At 45.1% G+C, this 20,049-nt stretch overlaps 1 protein-coding gene and 1 pseudogene across 3 annotated transcripts in view; one reads left to right on the top strand and one right to left on the bottom strand.

Moving 5' to 3' along the window:
- Positions 1–289: 289 nt before the first annotated feature.
- The window catches only part of PTGDR (prostaglandin D2 receptor), a 40,666-nt gene continuing 20,906 nt past the window's right edge, over positions 290–20,049 (top strand). For 2 of the 3 annotated variants that reach the window (XM_023760755.1, XM_023760754.1), the window contains exons 1-2: positions 290–2,638; positions 9,427–9,670. In XM_023760755.1, coding sequence (XP_023616523.1) covers positions 1,793–2,638; positions 9,427–9,670 — 1,090 coding nt within the window. In that variant the 5' untranslated portion in view covers positions 290–1,792. Of the gene's footprint in view, positions 2,639–8,165; positions 8,656–9,426; positions 9,671–20,049 lie in introns of those variants that run through there. The other variant, XM_023760756.1, reaches the window with a different exon arrangement.
- On the bottom strand, positions 14,338–15,951 carry LOC111827605 (annotated as a pseudogene).

The following is a 20,049-nucleotide window of genomic DNA, read 5'->3' as shown; positions in this document are numbered from 1 at the left end:
AAATTACAGTAATACATATAGGAAGCTTTTCTGTGAAATTAAACTTTCCATACATACTTAATTTTAATTATACAAACATGTCTACATAAGTAAAAGCAGGTAAACTGTCAATTTTTTAAGATATACATTTGGAAAACCTACTTTATTATATAATGGACTTTCGGCTTTCACAGACACCCCGTCGCCTGAATTAGTCTTACTGTATCCTACTTGTGAGGGAAGGAACTCAGGGAGTGAGTAAAGTAACCCGAGGGCACACAGCTAGTGGTAGAGTTCAGAAGGAATTCCAAAGCTTGGACTCTTTGGCTCCACCCCATGGCCAGAATTACTGGCCAGGCTTCCTGGGGAGGCAGCCTCCCTGACTAAGCTTAAGGCTTTCCCATCCAAGCTCCAGGGTCTTGCTCTCTCCCTGAGTCTGTCCATCAGAACAGGCACTGAGCCTAAAAATTAGCTTCTTGGAGCCAAGGCAGTATCTACTGGCTCATGTACTATGACCCCAGTCATTCCACTCAAATTCCACACACAAAGTTAGTTCCTCTCCTAGGGCATGAAGTGATAACTAAAGAAATAAATCACACTTATCACAGTGCCCTTGCCTCTCTGATGCAGCCAAGTCAAAGGCTGGGAGGAAAGGCATGTTTTTCTCCTAGTCACCAACCAGAGTGAGGAAGCTCTAAGTGGAGTTTCCTATCTTTTGGTTTTCAGATCCGTGCTAAGAACTGCAGTTAAATATCAGCTACTAAAACAGCCTTCCTAAAACCACGTGAGAACCCTGACAATTGCATTGTACTGAGCACTTTTTGTGTGTCTGCGCTTTAAATGTTATCCCTGTGCCTCAAAGGAGCCAGGCTGGCGGGCTAGGGGTCATATTTTGAGAGGTTGAGTCCCTCAGGTCACACAGGCAGCGAGCAGCGGAACTAGGATTTGAACCCATCCACCGGATGACAGCACCAGTGTTCTTACCCATACGCCTCCCACCATGCCCACACCGCCACTGTGATTCACGGCCAGCAAGGCCAGTATCTCCCTTGGTTTTCCCTGCAGCCACTTCCCTGAGACCTGGCCGAACTCAGAAGGAGAAGCCAAGACGGATGGACTTTATAAGTAGAAGATCCGGGCTCCAGGTCCAGCTTTGCGCCTTCCTAGCTTTGTCGCCTTGGACAGATCACTTAACCTTCCAGGGTCTCCGTTTCCTCGCCTAGGCCATGCAGGTCAGCGCTCGCTGGTGCACAGATCCAGAAGAGAATTCGAGCTCAGGCTTCAGTGTTAAGCAAATGTTAGTTACCACACCCCTACCCGAACCCACTAATTCAAACACTAGGTGGTGGCCCTTTCTCAGCCTCCTCACTGCCCTCCTCTTCAGCGTTCCTCTTGGCCACCTCCGCCACCGCCTCCTCGACACCCCTCCTCCCTAGTAGCTGCTGCTTCATTTCCCCTTCATTTCAGTCGTTTTCTGGACTCCCAGGAAGGACTGGCCGGGGTGCTCGCAGCTTTCCTTCTTCCTATTCGGCTCTGGGCGGGAGTCTGTCCTCCCGGAGGACCCGGAGCATCGGGACCCAGCGCTGCGCTGGGCTGCTCCGCGCGCCCTCACCGCCCGTGCCGCGTGAGCAGCTGGCCGCGCGTCCCGCCCCTCGGAGGGGTGTGCCCCGAGAGAGTTTAGATAGGAGGTGCCTGCTGGGCACACCCGGCAGCCCGCGGAGCTCTCCTCCCGAGGCGCACGCGGAGCGGCCAGGATCTGCTCAGCCCCGGACGCGGGGCCCCCGGCCCTCCCGCCGCCTCCACGCCGCCCGCCATGAAGCCGTCGTTCCTCCGCTGCCAAAACACCACCTCGGTGGAGAAGGGCTACTCCGCGACCATGGGCTGGGTGCTCTTCAGCGCGGGCCTCCTGGGCAACCTGCTGGCGCTGGGGCTGCTGGCGCGCTCCGGGCTGTCGTCCTGCTCGCTGCGCTCGCCGCGCTCGCCGCCTTCCGTCTTCTACGTGCTGGTGTGCGGCCTGACGGTCACCGACCTGCTGGGCAAGTCCCTCGTGAGCCCCTTCGTGCTGGCGGCCTACGCGCAGAACCGGAGCCTGTGGGGGCTGGTGTCCCCGCCGGGCAGCTCTCTGTGTCAAGTCTTCGCCTTCTTCATGTCCTTCTTCGGCCTCGCCTCGACGCTGCAGCTCCTGGCCATGGCCCTGGAGTGCTGGCTCTCCCTGGGGCACCCCTTCTTCTACCGACGGCACATCACCCTGCGCCGGGGCGCGCTGGTGGCTCCCGTGGTGGGCGCCTTCTGCCTGGCTTTCTGCGCGCTGCCCTTCGCGGGCTTCGGCAGGTTCGTGCAGTACTGCCCGGGCACCTGGTGCTTCATCCAGATGGGGCACGAGGAGCGCTCGCCGTCGGTGCTGGGCTACTCGGTGCTCTACGCCAGCCTCCTGGCGCTGCTGGTCCTCGCCATCGTGCTGTGCAACCTGAGCGCCATGCGCAGCCTCTACTCCATGCACCGGCGGCTGCGGCGGCGCCGGCGCTCGCTCACCCGGGACCGCGTGGAGCCCGGCGCCGGCGAGAAGGTGGCGTCCCCGCCGCCCCTGGAGGAGCTGGATCACCTCCTGCTGCTGGCCCTCATGACCGTGCTCTTCACCGTGTGCTTCCTGCCTCTAATTGTGAGTCGCTCCTCGCCGAGGCCGCGGGTGCCGGGAGCGCGTAGGGCTGCAGGGCGCGGGTGCGGGGCCGGGAGGGTGGAGCGCGCTGGACGCGGCGCCAGAGACGCTGCGCCCCGGGCCAGGAGGGCTGGTTGCTGGGCTCCCCACATCGGGTTCCCTCCCTCCACTGCCCCAGGACACAGGACCAGTTTGTTGAGTGAGAAGAGGGAAAGTCAGAGAGAGCCGGGGAAAGACCGAGTCCCTGGGTGGCCCGGTGGCCCCGCGAAATCTCTCCGGTTGGCAGAACCCTTTCCTCTCTGCTTCCCTCTGGGAAGGTAGGAGTTATTTCTGCGACTACGAACTACAACAGGGGTCCTCTCCTGCTTCCGGGTGACTAATGTTTGATTTCGTTAGACCTGTCCATGCTTGTAATGGCATCCGTAGTGATCGAATGGGATCTGGGAGTTCTGCTCCCGGGTTTTGGCGTGGAAAGGGAATCAGAGAAGGTGTGATTCTGGTGTGCAGAGGCGAGTGGCTGAAAGCATAGGTTTAGTTTCTCCAAACTCCTGCGTAAGCTTAGAGGAGTCCGGGTGCTGTGTCCGGTGCTGCTGCCCGAGTGGGTCGTGGTGACTGAGGCGGAGAGGCTGTTGGGAAAGTACTTTTCAGTCACTGGTGTCATTTTGACAACCTGTCTGGACAGGTTGGTTTTCTTTCTGTCTTGGCAACCGAGGTGACAGGAAAGCCATTATCTCTGGTTTCAATTTACTAAAGGGGGTGGGGGTGGAGATTGAAGGTATTTCCTCCTGGGGTCCCAGCCAAGACCGGAGTCCGCAAGACACCTGAGAGTGTGGCTGAGGCTGGAGAAAACCTTTTCAGTGTCACTCCTCTCCCTCTCCCCTCCCACCCCCACCGCCATGTACTTGTTCAACATGAGCAACATTTAAACAGATGCTCTGCCAATTCAGTGCCTTTGGAGTTCTTGAGACTTCTGTGAACAGGAAAGTTACATTTCTTGTAGCAACATATCAATTTTGGATGTTACTTTCAAGGGTGGATGAAAGTGACATATGATGTGATTTTCCCTTAAATGAAGGGTTAAGGAGTGTGTATGTGTGTGTGTGTGGGGGGGGGGGGGGTCTATAGCTTCATCATGCAGAGTTAGGATCAGAGCACCCAAAAGTAAGTCAATAAATCTGTAGCTATATAAATAGATATGGATATAGGTGTAGATATTTAGCAGTGGTTCTCAAATTTTACCAGGCTCCGAATCATCAACAGGACTTCTAAAAAACATAGCGAGCTGGACTCCATTCCCCAGAGTTTCTGAGTCAGACGTTTTTGAAGAATTCTCATTCTTGGCGAGTTCCCAGGCGAGGTGGGAGCTGCTGATCCAGGGGTCACATTTGGAGAACCACACTCTGAAGTAGGACTTGGCCAACCACAGCCCACAGGCCAAGTCCATCCTGCCCGCTGTTTCTGTACAGCCATGAAATTAAGAATAGTTTTTACAAATGAACACTTGCAATCAATTTGATGATAGGACACACGAACTCTGAACCCCCAGTTAAGCCAAACATTATTCCAAGAAAAAAAGATTCTTATTATTCTCCTTAGTAGACATGTATTACCAAAAAATAAAAAATAAGTGTACTTAATTATTATTACAGTAGAGGCTGGGTGCTCGAATTCATGCATGGCTGGGGTCAAGCCGGCCCAACCCCGGTTGGGGTGGGAGGGCTGATCAGGGCCAGCAGCCCCGCCCCCTGGTTGAACTCCCCATGGAACTCCCGGTGGAGGGAACAATTTGCATATTACCCTTTTATTATATAGGATTTTTAATTTCATTAATAAAAGTTGTAGGAAATGTGTCTTCTCTCATCATATAAGTACCCACCAAATATTCACTATTTGCTTTTTATCCCATAAAATAGAAAATATTTACTGTCCAGCTCTTAATAGAACATGTTTGCAGATCCCCTGCTCTAAGCAACAGTCTTATTTACTTATGCTGTGCTAAAAGCAGACAATAGCCAAGTGCCTGGCTATTATATCCTGAGTCTGAGTGCTTTAGGTAGAACAATGCCGAAAGCAGCATAACACAGTGAAAGAACATCATATCCGGATTATCTCCAAGGGAAGTTGTGACTCGTATGGGATTTCGAGGATTGATGGGAATAGTGGATTTGAAAATGATTTCCTAAAAAGCATGTAAAATTCCAAAGATATGCAATGCAGACAGCATTCTCCACAGGAACTATCATTTTCTGGAAAGGGTAGGAAATCCGCATCAGACACAGGTGTGATTAAGGTGCGTTCCTTACTAGCTATGACAGCGGCTTAGTTACCTTTCTAACCACAATTTCTCTCAGACAAGGATAACCATACTTGCTCTGTAAGATAGCTATATATAACGATCTGAATATACATATACACACTTTGAATAATTATAAAGGCAGTGTTGTTAAAATACATTCAAAATTGAGCTATCAGCTATTAAAGTGTGGATACATTTTGGGGGGAAACCCTATATATATAGCTCCTACTCAGGAGACAGCATTATATTCTAAGGTAATGGTTCTCAAACTTGTTTTAGTCCAAGTTTAGTCCAAACTTCTTTTACTCTTAAAAATTATTAAGAACCCAAAGAGCCTTCTTTTATGTGGATTATATGTATCAGTATTTCTCATGTTAGCAATTAAAAATAAGAAAAATTTTAAACTATGATTTCAAAACAAGTTAACAAAATGTACTTCTTGTATTTTTGCAAAGATGCAAGGAGAAAGCTGGTATTTCAAAAATGATTAAGTGATGATAAAGACAGCAGGTAAAACAGAAAAACAAAAGCATGTTAAGAGCACAGAAGTACGGAGAACAGTCTCTGAAAATGCACATATGTGTTTCTTAAACCAACTACCTTAGAAAGCTCTAGAAAACACAAGAATACACCAGCACATATTCTATTAGCCCTGGCAATGGAATGGATGTCATCATACGTCAGGTAGCCTCCATAAAACTCACTGTGTACCTATGAGAGGGTGAAAGGCAAAAAGGCAAACCATGTCTTTTTTATGAAGATAGTTTTGACCCTGCAGACACACTGAAAGGGCATTAGAGACCCTTTGAAAATCGCTCTTCAAGGAATGGATCTAGGGAAAGGGGGGAAACTTTAAGAAACACTTGTATTCATAGTATAAGTATTGCATTTCATTAAGCTGATGAAAAGTGTGTTGGAATATGCTTTTTTAAATTAACTTTGCTGTGATGCTGAATTAGAGCATGACACTTAACTAGATTGAATTTCCAAATTTCCAATTTGATACAGTAGGAAGAAAGTAAGCAAATACAATGAGCTTTAGAGGCAGTTTTCAGCACATTCTCTAATGCGGGTAACATATGTTTTCATCAAAATTATATTTATCTTAGAAAACCACAATGTATTGGAGGTTGGTAAGGAGCAGCGGTGGGTGAGAGAGGATGTTCATGTGTAAGTTAGATGTGATAATTGAGAGGTCTAGAAGCCACGTGAAGATAAGTAATTGCATATATCCAAGTCCATGGAGTCAGAGAAGTGGTGGAGGACATCCTGCATGTATTGAGATAACTCCTGTGTGTGTTTCATTTTGATGCAGAAAGAAGGGGCAGGATGCTCTTTCCACAGGAGGCTCTTAGAGGCATGTAAGGACTGGTAGGCAAGAATCGGGCCCAGGGGAAAGGGTCAGGAGTGGATTTAAAGGGCTAGAGCAGAGGGCAGAGTATTGTGATGGGTGGACCGGATAGAAGAGGGCCTTAGAATCAAGAGGGCTCTTGAGAACGGAAATATCCCGCTAAGATAGGTCTCCAGAGTTGGCGATAGCAACATTTCCTCCAGGACTTCTAAATCCAACAGAGGGCGCTTTTCTCACACCGATTCTCTGTGTAAATTGACCTACTTAAAAAAATGCCAGGTGTATATTCTGAGGTTATTCAGTATTTTAGCCTCTCTTATAGAAGTTTATAAAGTATGTTCTAGAGAATACTTTTGATGGACAGAGATTTTTCAAAAGTCGAAATTGTGTTCAAATTGATAATTTGTAAGAATTAAGAGAATGTGTACTTTGATCACTGCCATAAATGAATTATTGTTAGTAAACTAAAAAATTAAAAATAAATTATATTAAATTAAAAGTCCAGGTATAGATCAATACACTTCTATTACAAATCAGGTGACTTGAAAATACAATTAACCTAATAATATGCAATAGGATTAACTTGGACAAATACTGCTTAAAAATAAAATGATTTGTTTTAATTATGTAAGTGCCATTCATTTACGAAGGTCCCAGCTAGTCTAGTATTTTCAAATACTTGGGATTACATTTTGCTGCACTACACTTTGAGGAGAAAGGAACAAATGTAAAGATGGACTCATGTAAGCGTTTGCTTGTTAAATCAACCAAATTGCATAGCCTGTTGTCAGCCATTTATCCATCCAGCACATGTCTGTTACCTACAACAGTCAATATACTGTAAGTCATTGTGGAGATATAAAATGAGAAAATCATCACATTTGCCCACATAAGCTATAATACCGGGATGGGTGGGAGTAATTAGGCCCATAAGAGAGTTTAGAGAAGGAAAAGGTCCTCTCCTAGTTGATAAAATAATAACAATAATAGCTAATTATTGAGTTCTCATTATATGCTAGGACTTGTTGTCAAGGTTTTACTCATACCATCTTATTCAAATTTCCTGACAATCCTGGAAGGAAGTACAAGTATCCCCATGTAGCTGAGGAGACCTACCCGAAGTCACACAGCCAATGAGGGGACTCCAACCAGGAGACTCAGGCTCGGAAGTTGGTGTGCGTGGCCACTACTTCACTGGGACTCCCTGAAGCGGGTGATATTTGAGGTTGGTCCTGAGAGGCAAGCAATCAGTTTCCACTTCTAAAATGGAGATAATGGTTGTACTTCCTTCATGGGATTGTTATGAGGATGAAATGATGTTTTCAAAGTAAAATGCTTAGAACAGGGCCTGGGAACATGGGCATTAGCTATTATTGTCACTATTAGTATTATTAAGCCCTGATGATGCGAGAGGTCTTCCAGTTACGGTGTATCTAGATAGGAGTGGCTGAGGCCACTAAAATGCTCTGTAGAGAGAGCAAAAAAGTAAGGAAACAATGATGGGAAAACACATCTTCTCCAGCAGATGTCCCTTGATTGCCCTAAGTGGGTCTGGTCTGTGCACTTATTCATGTCTCCTCCCACCAATGCTGAGTTAGCCTATTTCCTGTCCCATTAGGGTCCATTTTGTCCCATTATGGATTTAGAATCTCAGTAGGTACCTCGAGTATAATAGCATCACGAAAAAGTGGCTGGCCTCCAGTGGAGAGGGAGGTAGGGGTAGTGCTGGGCTAGGCAGCAGTGTTGGCTGAATGGCAGGAAAAGCCCTTCAGTAGTTTGCAGGCTCTGAGGGGGCCACAGAGACCTCAGAGAGGATCAAGGCAGTAGGAGTGACTGGGCACAGGTAAGTAGGCTTATATGTCTATGTGTGGTTTTTTTCCTAGTGTGAAAAGAGGATGTTGACCTCAGAAAGGTAATCATCTATGCTAAGTAATTAACATGAGTTGGCCAGGTCCTTTCGCAGGTCTCCTGTCTTTCATTGGAGTGTTTCCTGTCTCTTCACAGCCCCTCGACCAGTGATTCTCAACCTTGGCTGCATGTTAGAATCAACTAATGTTGTGGCTCCACCCCATAACAAAGAAACAGAATTTCCGGAGGATGAGGCCCAGAAATCAGGATTTTAAAAAGATTCCCAGGTGATTCTAATGTGCAGCCAAGGTTGAGAACCACTGCCCTAGATGCTGCTATTTCATTGATGTCTCCGTATGTGTGACATTTCACAAGGGTGACTTATTTCTGAATTGACTAATAAGAGAGGATAGGGCCCTGGCCAGTTTGGCTCAGAGAATAGAGCCTCAGCCTGCAGACTGAAGGGTCTAGGGTTCAATTCCAGTCAAGGGCACATGCCCAGGTTGTGGGCTCGATCCCAGTAGGGGCGTTGCAGGAGGCAGCTGATCAATGATTCTCATCCTCGATGTTTCTATCCCTCCCTTTCCCTTCCTCTCTGAAATCAATAAAAATATAGGTGTGTGTTTTTTTAAAAAAAGAGAGAGGATAGGAAGTAGGCAGAAGAAAGAAAGGAAAACTGAAGGGAATATGGGAGGAGAACCTCAGTATTTATGGACGTGTTTGTAAAAGATTCAGTGGACTGGATTAGTCCCACCTCAGCTCCTCCTCTGCAGGGCCAGCCAGGGACCTAGAAACTCCCATGCTCACAGCAGGTAGAACAGCCTCTAGGGCAGTGGTTCTCAACCTGTGGGTCGCGACCCCTTTGGGGGTCGAACGACCCTTTCACAGGGGTCGCCTAAGACCATCGGAAAACACATATATAATTACATATTGTTTTGTGATCAATCACTATGCTTTAATTATGTTCAATTTGTAACAATGAAATTGGGGGTCACCACAACATGAGGAACTGTATTAAAGGGTCGCGGCATTAGGAAGGTTGAGAACCACTGTTCTAGGGACTTAGACCGGGACTCCCAGGAATCCCCACTTCCACTGAGCCTCCCATGTTGGCTCTGCACCTGCCAGGCTCCTCACTTGCACCCATCAGCTGCAGTAAATTTGCCCAAAACGCATATTCCAAGCCGAGCTGCCATATTCTTACAGAAAAGTGATGTATCCTGATTGAAATAAGTGAATGTATTGCTGCCATCCACCTTTCAACATTATAATGGATATATTTTCCCTTTAAAACAGTATCGTGCTTACTATGGAGCATTTAAAGCTGTCACCAAGAAAAACAGAACTTCTGAAGAAGCCGGAGACCTCAGTGCCTTGCGTTTTATATCTGTGATCTCAATTGTGGACCCTTGGATTTTCATCATTTTCAGGACATCAGTATTTCGGATGTTTTTTCACAAGATTTTCATAAGGCCGCTTACGTATAGAAATAGGCACATCATTGCCTGCCAAACTCAGATGGAAAGTCTTGCAGTCTCCGGTAAGCTGAGGAACGTATCACATTTACCACCAAAGACCCATTCTAATAACAACTCTTCCATTTAAATCCTCCGAAGTTATCTCCCATCACAAAACATCTAAATGTGTTTTCAAAAGTATTTGCTATCTTAAGGCATTGTTACTCTAGTATATACTTGAACCAGTTAGGTACATTTTCTTTTTCATTTCAAGGTATTAATAGTGACTGGATTTTAAATATTGTGAACAATGTTAAAAGTTTTAAAGCAATGATATTAATTGTTCCAACATTTGTACTTGGTGTCCCTCATTTTCTAGAGAGGTCTTGAGACGGCTGGGTCTAAACCCAGTAGAAACACCACTGTTTACAGTTATGTGATGGGTGTTCTTAAAATTCCTTATTCATTTCTAGTGAAGCCTGCTTTTTTATTGTGTATCACAATTACCCATTTATTATTATTTTTCCAACTGATCTAAGTATGTCTGAATTATCGATGTTCCTCAGAGAAGTGCGATGGGAAATACAGCCAAGTCAGGGGTTTGGAGAGGCAAAGCTATAAATAAGTAGGTTTAAGGCAAGATGTGACTATGCCCACTACCCAGAGAAGAAAAATTAATATTTATCTTTTGAAGTGCAGTTTCCTGTGTATTGAAGCAGGGATATCAGTAGGAATCAAAATTTGGGAGTGGCTACAAAATATTGTTTCAATTTTTGGTACCTGCATTCTATAGGTTTATCATATTAATGGATGTTGGGGAGGAAGGATTTATGCTTCTTTGAAAGCAGTGATGTGAGAATTTCCAGAGAGCCGAGCAGAGCTGAGCCATGTTTACTCCCTGTGGTTGTGCGAAGCCGCAGGGCATTCAGCAGAGCGAAAAGCCCGCCCAGGACTTAGTCAACCTCAGCTGAGGGTGGTGGCAGGGACCTTAACATCTACCTATTGACAGCCGCATTCTGCTCTTTGTGGAAACAGTAAGATCTTGTGGAGGTTCCGGAGAGCTCTGCACATTTAAAACGAGCAGAATGGGCTCAGATGGAGCACAGCTGAGCACTTTAATTGTACATTAAATGTTTACAAAGGTTAGCAACACTATGAAAAAGGAACAAGAGGGGAAGATACGCTGCAGCTGTTACACTAAACAAGCACACAGGTAAAAGCTTTTACCTTTGGTGAAAAAAACAGATGGGGGACATTCGGGCATTTTCAGCATCTCCAGAGTTCCTTGGTACCCTGACACACGCAGACTCTGAGATGGAGAGCCGGCTGCCCTTGAACAGACCCGAGACGCCGGGTCAGCCATCCCTTCCAAAGACAAGAGCATTGGACTTATTGCCAACAGAGCAGCAACCCCACTTTGCACCTTTGGTTTATATCAATGATGATATTAACCTGGATGTGTGTGTGTGTGTGTGTGTGTGTGTGTAGCAACACTGTGAAATGGCCAATTAGGAATACCTGAATTATAATTTTGGGAGTATGATGGGGTGAAAAATGCAGTCATTTTCAATGTTTAATTTTCATTTGTATATTTAATATGTGAGTACATACGTGTTTTATTGTGGAGGAAGTGAAGTTTTTTGTGTTCTCCTTTTGGAAGGTGTGTTGTGATCATTGTCAAGGTCACCTGAAAAGGTCACAGATGAATCAATAAACATCTTTATAATATTTTGCAGAGGAAATTACTTTTCTTCTAAAAAAGAAAGAGGTTTTGTTTTCTTTTTTGAATAAACAATTCCAGGAGTACTTCTTTCTTTAGCAGGTTAATGGGCTGTTTTATCAGCATTTATATTATTTTAAATAAGTCAGCATAATGACCCTTTCTCTACAAAATGGAGATAAGCTACCCTGATGACATTCATGTTAAGTTAAAAATCAACACTTCCTTGATCTTCATTGATTTAGTCATTGACACGTACATTGTACCAGGGTTAGTGCTGAGGAAAAGAACACATTTGACTCAGAGCTGGCCCAGGAGCCATGGGGGACACGGGCTCCTACAATTACAGCAGAGGGTAGAAATCCCAATAGCGAATGTGCACACAGAGCTATTAGAAGAGGAGCCCTTGACTAGGGGGGACGTGGAGCGTTGTCAGAGCTTCTCAGTGAGAAGATGCTAAGGCAAGAATTGAAAATGAGTAGGAATTTTGACTCCAGTTCAAAACTGGACAATGGACACAAAGCTGTGATTTACATAAGAGGCGATACGTATGGTTAATAAATGTAGAAAAATGTCCTGCCTAATCAGAAAAGTGCGAAATTCAAATTAAATTCTCAAGGACCAAACGAAGTATGACTCTCAATAACAGAGGCTCTGATGAAGTAAGAGCAACATGAATATTCCCCTGGTGAGTTTGTCAGTGTGTCCACTTTTTCTTGATAGCAACCTGACAGTACAGTGGGGCCTTGACTTACGAGTTTAATTTGTTCCGAGACCGAGCTCGTTAAGGAGCTCGTTAAGGAGCTCGTTAACTCAAATTACTCTGTCAACTCAATGCAAAAAATCAACGGAGAGACAGCTGGTATCTCAAAAAACTCGTTAGTCGGGACACTCGTAAGTCAAGGCCCCACTGTAGAAATCAAGAGCCTAAAAGTGTTCTTTTCTACTGTTCCGGTAACCCCAACTTAGAATTCTCTCCCAGAAAACTATCAGAGGGGTGGGCACAGTTATGTACAAACCTCATTTACAATAGTTAAGATTTGGAAACAGCCTAAGTGCCCATCAGCAGATGAGTGGATTAAAAAACTGTGGTACATCTACACAATGGAATACTATGCTGCCGCAAAAAAGAAAGAACTCTTACTGTTTGCAACAGCATGGATAGACCTGGAGAGCATTATGCTAAGTAAAATAAGCCAGTCAGAGAAAGATAAGTATCACATGATCTCACTCACTTGTGGAATATAATGAACAACAAAACTCTTCTTTGTAGCATTATATATAGTAGCACAAAAAATGAAAAGGAAACCATCTAAACGGCAAAGCAAGGGTTAAACAAACTCTTTAGAAATATCATACACACACACACAAACATATATGAACATTATACAGCCATTAAAGAATGTTTTCAACTCATTTATGAAAAATGAGAAGAAAGCTTATAGTGCTAAAGTAGGAGGAAAAAAGGCATGATACAAACTGAATATGATCCATAAAAGTACATATGTAGAAAATACCTTGAAAAAATAAATGAAAGTGTGAACCAGTTACCTTTTTTATGAATATATTTTACATAATTCGTTGTATTTTCCAGGTTTAAAAATAAATCCATATTTCTTTTACATGAAATTATTTTTCCTCCCTCCTACCCCCCCCCCCCAAAAAAAAATTAATTTTTAAAAGAATGAATAGAAATGGGCCGAGCAAACAAAGGGGAAAAGGCACAAAGGAAAGCTCTCCAGTCTAAGGAATGGTGTGTGCAAAGCCACAGAGGCATAAAGGAGAAGGCCGTATCCAGGCTCTGTTAGTAACTCCATTGGCAGGGATTTGGGATTATGAGCAAAGGAGGCTGGCAAAGAAGCTGAAAACAGAGGCAAGTTTCCCATCATAAAGGGTGTTGGGTGCAGCAGGGAAGGGCTGCAGCTCTGTGAGGCCTGGATACCCACTGCAGACTGTGAAGCCAGGGTGCAATCAGAACGGAGGTTGCGGAAGATCATACCGGTGGCCCAGATTGTGGACGGGGCAGGTGGGGGCGCCAGATGGTGGATGTAGGTGTGCTGGGCCCTGTGCAGCTATGTGCAGTCAGGGGACTAGACCAGGGCACTGACTAAAGAAGTGAGTGGGACCCAAGTACAGCCCTGGTCCTGCTTTCCTGGCTGTGGGCTGCATCAGCTCGGAGGAAAGTGCCCCTTTTTATGACCTTTCTATTTGGAGGGGCACAAAGACCCCGAATATGCAGGGCCCGGAGTGCCCTCCTGCAAGGGAGGGAAAGAGGCGAGGAGCTGCTGAATTCAAGCAGTGGGAGGGAGGGATGGGTCGAACAGCTGTAGTAGGTACAGCTGATGGGAAGGATTCCAGCTTGTGATGACTCCGTCATGCCTTTTGTTCCTTCAGTTGCATTAACAATTTCCTGCTTCTTAGTTTCAAAGTTTCAATATATTCAGAAACAAGTTAGGAAAGGAAAAGATTCTGAAAAAACTCCCATTCCCCCAGTGTATCTGAACAAAAGATTGCAGCACTGAATCCAGGGACGTTTCTGGGTCATCTCTGGACTTTAATTATAATACTACCCAGCCAAGTGCATAAGGGCCAACTATTAGGAAGGTTCACTTTGTTCAGAAATCCATCAAAGGTGACTGGGCCAGGCCCTACTGAAACTTTAGGGGAGAGAAGGAATCCCAGAAATGCCAAGATGACCCTGGAACTCACCAGCCACGCAGCCTCCTTGCTCACGGTCTCCAGGCTCCAGCCCAGCGCTTCTCCAAGCCCGTGGTCTGGACCAGCATCACCTGGAACTTGTTAGAAATGTAGATTCTCCGGCCCCACCCAGACCCACTGGATCAGAATCTCTGGGAGTGGGGCCGGCAAGCTGTGTTTTAACAAGCCCTCCAGGTCTGTTTGTAAGCATAGGTGATGATACAGACTTACAATTCACTTTGGGGGCCTTAGAGGCACCTCAAAAAGACATGCAGTGGTCCTCCAGAGTAGCTCAAACAGATGGTCAACAAGAGGCTGAGTGACTGAGAAAGGTACATCCCATATGTAAAATGGTACTGTGAGCAAAGAAAATGAACAATTTTTAAAATACAAGCTCCAAAGTCATAAGGACAAACTCTGGCTGTTAGATGTTAGTCTGTGATCCAACTGCTTTTTCCATGCAAAACTCTACACTGTGATCCAGGATGAGTATCAGTCAGGATTTTACTTATTTAATAATGGTCAGAGATTCTCCAAAGCAGCAAAGGAGACGCCAGCGGGTGAATTATGTCACTGCAGTAGGCAGCTCTGGTAGCATTGCTGATGATCCTTGTCTCCTGGTCTTCATGCCGTGTGTAATCTCTTCCCTTCAAGTGTGAGCTGGACCTAGCGACTTGCTTCTAATGAGTGGATACAGCAAAACGCGCCTGGAATTCTTTACCCCAGATTAGGTAATAGAAAAGGCTCTGGCTTCTGCCTTGCTTGCCTTATGGAAGCCAACTGCCACCGTGAGAGGCTTACATGGCAAACATGGAAAGAAGCCGCCAACCAACAGGCAGCAAGGAGCTGAAGCCCTTCGTGCAACAAACCATGAGGAACGGAACCCCCCAGCAACCACATGAGCGTTCTTGGGAGTGGAGCCTTCAGGTCCAGCCTTGAGGGGGCTGCAGCCCCGGCCAGCACCTGACTGCAGCCTTGGGAGAAACCACAGGACCCACGTAGGCTGCATCCGAGTTCCTGACCCACAGAAAACATGAGATAAGAAATGGCTTTTTAAAAATAACTTTTCATTTAAATTAAATATTTGGAATAAATTTTGATTAAGTTTGCAATTAACAGTTAAATAATTAGGAACAACTAATGTACCAAATGTTTTACTCTATTAGTTGTGTGAACAATGTAATTATGTAAGAGTGTTGGTTGATGGTAAAAGAATGTCAATTGCCCAATAAATGTAAACGATGAATGAACAGGACCTTAAACAGAATGTACTTAGTTGTGGATAATCCTCCCCACACACAAAACCTTTCTGGACATCAATGAGTTCATCCACTGATTGGCAGATGGGCTCTCCACTTCCTGATACCCTGGCCAACAACCCTGAGAGGATTAGCTTCCTGCCACACCAGCAAAGACCCCCAGGACACACAGCGCCCCCTCCCAGCAGGGACTCCACCATAGGGAATAAAGTAAACACACCATGCAGCTGGGCCGGCCTGGCGCTGGTCCCTCTAGCTGTGTCCACACTGAGCATCACAGCACTTGTAGAAGGTGGCCATTGGCTCGTCTGCAGAGCGGGTCTGAGCTGCATGAAACAGGCACGAGGATGTTCACGTTTAGGACATGGCTCTGCAGGAGAGTCAACGTGCTCCCAGGCAGCTGCTCACCAGGAACATCCTCCACTTCCTTCAGCTTTGGATACTTCCGATTAGTCACCTTGCAGGTGGTGTTGTGCATTCAGGGACAGGTGTTGCACGTGAAATAGGGGCAGTGCTGTCCCTCCTCCATGGTCAGCCCGTTCCAGCAGCCCAGGCAGAAGAGGAGCACGACAGTGGACTGGGCCCCACAGGCTTCTGCAGCCTCTGCTGTGCTCAGGCCAAGAAGTGTTTTTAAGCAACTAAATTTTGGGATAATTTTTCTGCAGTCATAAATAACATATGCAATCATAACTATTTAATTAATGGATGTACACCTGGCTGATATGGCTCAGTGGTTGAGCCTCGACCTATGAACCGGGAGGTCATGGTTCGATTCCTGGTCAGGGCACATGCCTAGGCTGAGGGCTCAATCCCCAGTAGGGGACGTGCAGGAGGCAGCCGATCACTGATTCTCTCTCATCATTGATGTTTCTATCTCTTTCTCCCTTTCCCTTCCTCTCTGAAGTCAATAAAAAAATATATTTTTTTTAAAAAAAATAATGGATGTACAAAGTATATGTAAATCTAGCATACTGATAAATATGAAATAGTTACAAGCCTTGATTGTATATTAGACTACAAGGAAAATCTCAACGAATATAAGAAAGCAGAAATTGAACAGTTCATCTTCTCTTATTAAGAAATATATTTTTATTTAAGTTAAAAAACTTTAATTACTTGGAAAGTTTTCTTTTTGTGTATATAATACATACTAAACATGCATAAAACATGACATACGTAAATTATAATTATCAAGTGAACATTTACGTAGACACCAGGTAGGTAAGAAACAGCACCCTGCCGGGACCAGAAGCCCATATGCCTTCCCTGATCACAGCTCTTGGGGAAGCACTATCCTGAGATGACCATGTCTTCGCTTTTCTTTGTTTTACCTCCTAGGTGCACCAGAACACATGTCCTCTGTAGTGCTGCTCTCTCCAGCTTAGCAATATGCCTCAGGGCGGATTCCTCACATGCAGAGGCAAGGACCGGTCAGGTCTAGTGAGTTGTGGATCTCGTGCTCTCAGGATAAAGGTGGTGAAGGACACAGGACAGGGCAGGGCCAGGAACCAAGCAAGGATGAGGCATCTGCTTCAACCCATTCCCAAGGGAGCTCTGGAATATGGATATACCACAGTGTTAGTCCCACTGAGATACTGTGACAGCAAATCCGTAAGAAGTCTTTGGCCAGGATGTGCTGGGGTAGGGACCCTTAGGCGAAGGGCAATTTTCCAGAGTAGGGACTAGTTGTGAGCCATTATCAATCAATACATGCAAGAGCTGAGGGGAGGGCACCCTGGCCTGGAAAAGGGGATCTGTACAGGCCAGTGCATCCACTACCTATTATGTTTGAGATTCAGCCTCGTGTATGGGAGCTGCTGTGCATACATTTTCATGGCCAAATAGTGTTCTATTGTATGAATATATCATATGCTGCCAATGAGCATTTGTGTTGTTTCCAGATTTGCGTATTTCAAATAATGCTGCTTTGATTATTCTTATAATATACTAGAGGCCCGGTGCACAGATTTGTGCACACTGAAAGGAAATTAATTAGAAGGTGCTGGCAGGGCGGGACTGGGCAAGATGGGCCAGACACACCCTGGAGCCATCCTCCTGCAGTTCCTCCCCAGCCGGTCACACCTGGGGCGGTGCCAGGGCTCGAGGGCATCGGTGGAGTGAGCGGGGTCCCTCCAGCAGGTGGGGTCCCTTGGCCTGGCCTGCAGGGATCAGGCTGAAACTGGCAGTCCAACATCCCCTGGGGGGTCCCAGAGTGCAAGAGGGCACTTTGCAAAGTTGCTGTCGCTCAGCATCTCCTTCATTGAGCATCTGCTCCCTGGTGGTCAGTGTGTGTCATAGCTACTAGCCGGTCAGCCAGTAGCTTAGGCTTTTATATATATAGATTGTATTGTACATGTAAACTCCTATGTCGAAGGCATGTCCCTGGGAGTGGAATTGCTGGATTGTAGGCTAAGTGCATCTTCGGTTTTATTATATTATAAAAATTGTTTTCCAGCTTACATGACCATCAACATTGTTTGATAGCTCCCAATTTTCCACATTCTTGCCACTTTTTAATTTCGCCATTCTGGTAAGTTTGTAATGGTATCTCATTGTGATTTTAATGTGTTTTCTTTGCTAATAATAATGATGTTGCACACCTTTTCATACATTTATTGGCTATTTGGAAATTGTCGTTTTATAAAACTACTGTTCAAGACTTTTGCCTAGCTTTTTCATATAATGTCTGTCTTTTCTTATGATTAGCAGATGTCCTGTCTGCTGTTACTTTGTCAGTTATATTGCGTTGCAAATATATTTTCCCACTCTTCAATCTCTCTTTGGTGACTTTTAGCAAATAAAAGTTTTTGTTTTATGGAATCTAATTTATTAAGCTTTTTTATGTTTAAGCTTTTTTTATGTATCATTTGAGCAATTTTTTTCCTAAACTGGAGTCATGAGATGTTTTCTATATTATTTTATAAAAGCTTTATAGTTTTGCTTTTCACTCTTAAGTTTTATTTTATTTAGTTATTTTGTGTATGGTGTGACGTATTTTATTGTGTAAATAACCAGTTGTCTTCAATTAAACTTTTTATCGAAATGCTTATCCTTTCTCCATTGATATTAAATATCATCTCTGACACATATCAAGTTTCCAAATCTGAATGTCTATTTCTAGTCTGTCTATGTGATTCCATTGGCCTACTCTCTTAGTTACTGCAGCTTTACAATAGCTGGCACACTAAATCCTTCCACCCAATTCTTTTGCGAGTGGGCCCTCCTAATCTTAGTGCTTTGCGTTTCTATATACATTTTAAAACAAGCTTGCCAAGTTCCACCAGAAACAAACAAAAAACCTACTGGGATATTGGGATTGCCTGGACCTCTTGATCACTTTGGTATATTCTCAATTTAGTTAGGTCTTCTTCAATGTCTCTTTATAAAGGTTTAAATTTCTAGTAAAGGATAATACATACAGGAAAGTATACAAATTATAAGTAGACAGTGGTATTCATTTTCACAAAGTAAACACCTAAGTAACCAGCACCCAGATCCAGAAACAACACTGCCAGAATCTCATTTCCCTCTAAAGTCCCCCTTTAGCTAATAACCTCACCCACAAAGGGCAACTGTTTTCATGACTTCGAAAAACATATATTAATTTTGTCTGCTTTGGCCTTTATAGAAATAGAGTCAGTCTATACTACTTGGCTTTTTTCATTCAGCATTATGCTCATGAAATTATCATGTTGTTCAGATAGTTATATTTTATTTATCCTCACTATTGTAGGGTGCTGTATTCCATTGTATGAATTTACCACAATAGATTAATCCATTCTGTTGTTGATAGACATTTGAGTTATTTCTAATTGGGGATATGATAAATAGTAATAAACATTGTTGTACACGTCTTTTGGGAGCATGTGCATGAATTTCTACTAAGAATGTAATTGCTAGGTCATAAGTTTTGTCCTTAGTAAATACTGCCAAGCTGTCTTTCTGAATGGATTGTACTGATTTATACTTCTACTGGTGGCCTGGTGCATGAAATTCGTGCATGGGGTGGGGGTGTCCCTCAGCCGAGCCTGCACCCTCCCCAATCTGGGACCCCATGGGGGATGTCTGACTGCCGGTTTAGGCCCGATCCTCAGGCCTAAACATCCCTCTTGCAATCCTGGACCGCTGGCTCCTAACCGCTCGCCTGCCTGCCTGATCACCCCTAACTGCCTCTGCCTGCCTGCCTGATTGTCCCTAACTGCCTCTGCCTGCCTGCCTGATTGCCCCTAACCTCTCTGCCTGCCTGCCTGATTGCCCCTAACTGCCTCTGCCTGCCTGCCTGATTGTCCCTAACTGCCTCTGCCTGCCTGCCTGATTGCCCCTAACCTCTCTGCCTGCCTGCCTGATTGCCCCTAACTGCCTCTGCCTGCCTGCCTGATCACCCTTAACCACTTTGCCTGCTGGACTGCTTGCCCCCAACTGCCCCCCTGCCAGCCTGATCACCCTCAACTGCCCTCCCTTCCTGGCCTGATCACCCCTAACCACCTGTGCCTTGGCCCTGCCACCATGGCTTTGTCTGGAAGGACGTCCGGAAGGTCTCCTGGTCTAATTAGCATATTACCCTTTTATTAGTATAGATAGCAGTGTATAGCAGTTCTAGTCAATCTACATGCTCATCAATACTTTATATTGTCTATTTTAGTGTAACCATTCTGAGATGGTATAGTGGTGCCAAATTGTGGTTTTAATTTGCATAACCCTGAGATGCACCTTTTTTTTGTTTGTGTTTTTGTTTATTTTTATTGTTGACAGTATTACAGATGTCTGTCTCCAATCCCCCCCCCCC

The sequence above is a fragment of the Myotis lucifugus genome, unplaced genomic scaffold (genome assembly GCF_000147115.1).
Source record: "Myotis lucifugus unplaced genomic scaffold, Myoluc2.0 scaffold_191, whole genome shotgun sequence".
In the NCBI taxonomy this organism is placed as follows: domain Eukaryota; kingdom Metazoa; phylum Chordata; class Mammalia; order Chiroptera; family Vespertilionidae; genus Myotis; species Myotis lucifugus.
This window is presented reverse-complemented; position numbering and strand designations above follow the sequence as displayed.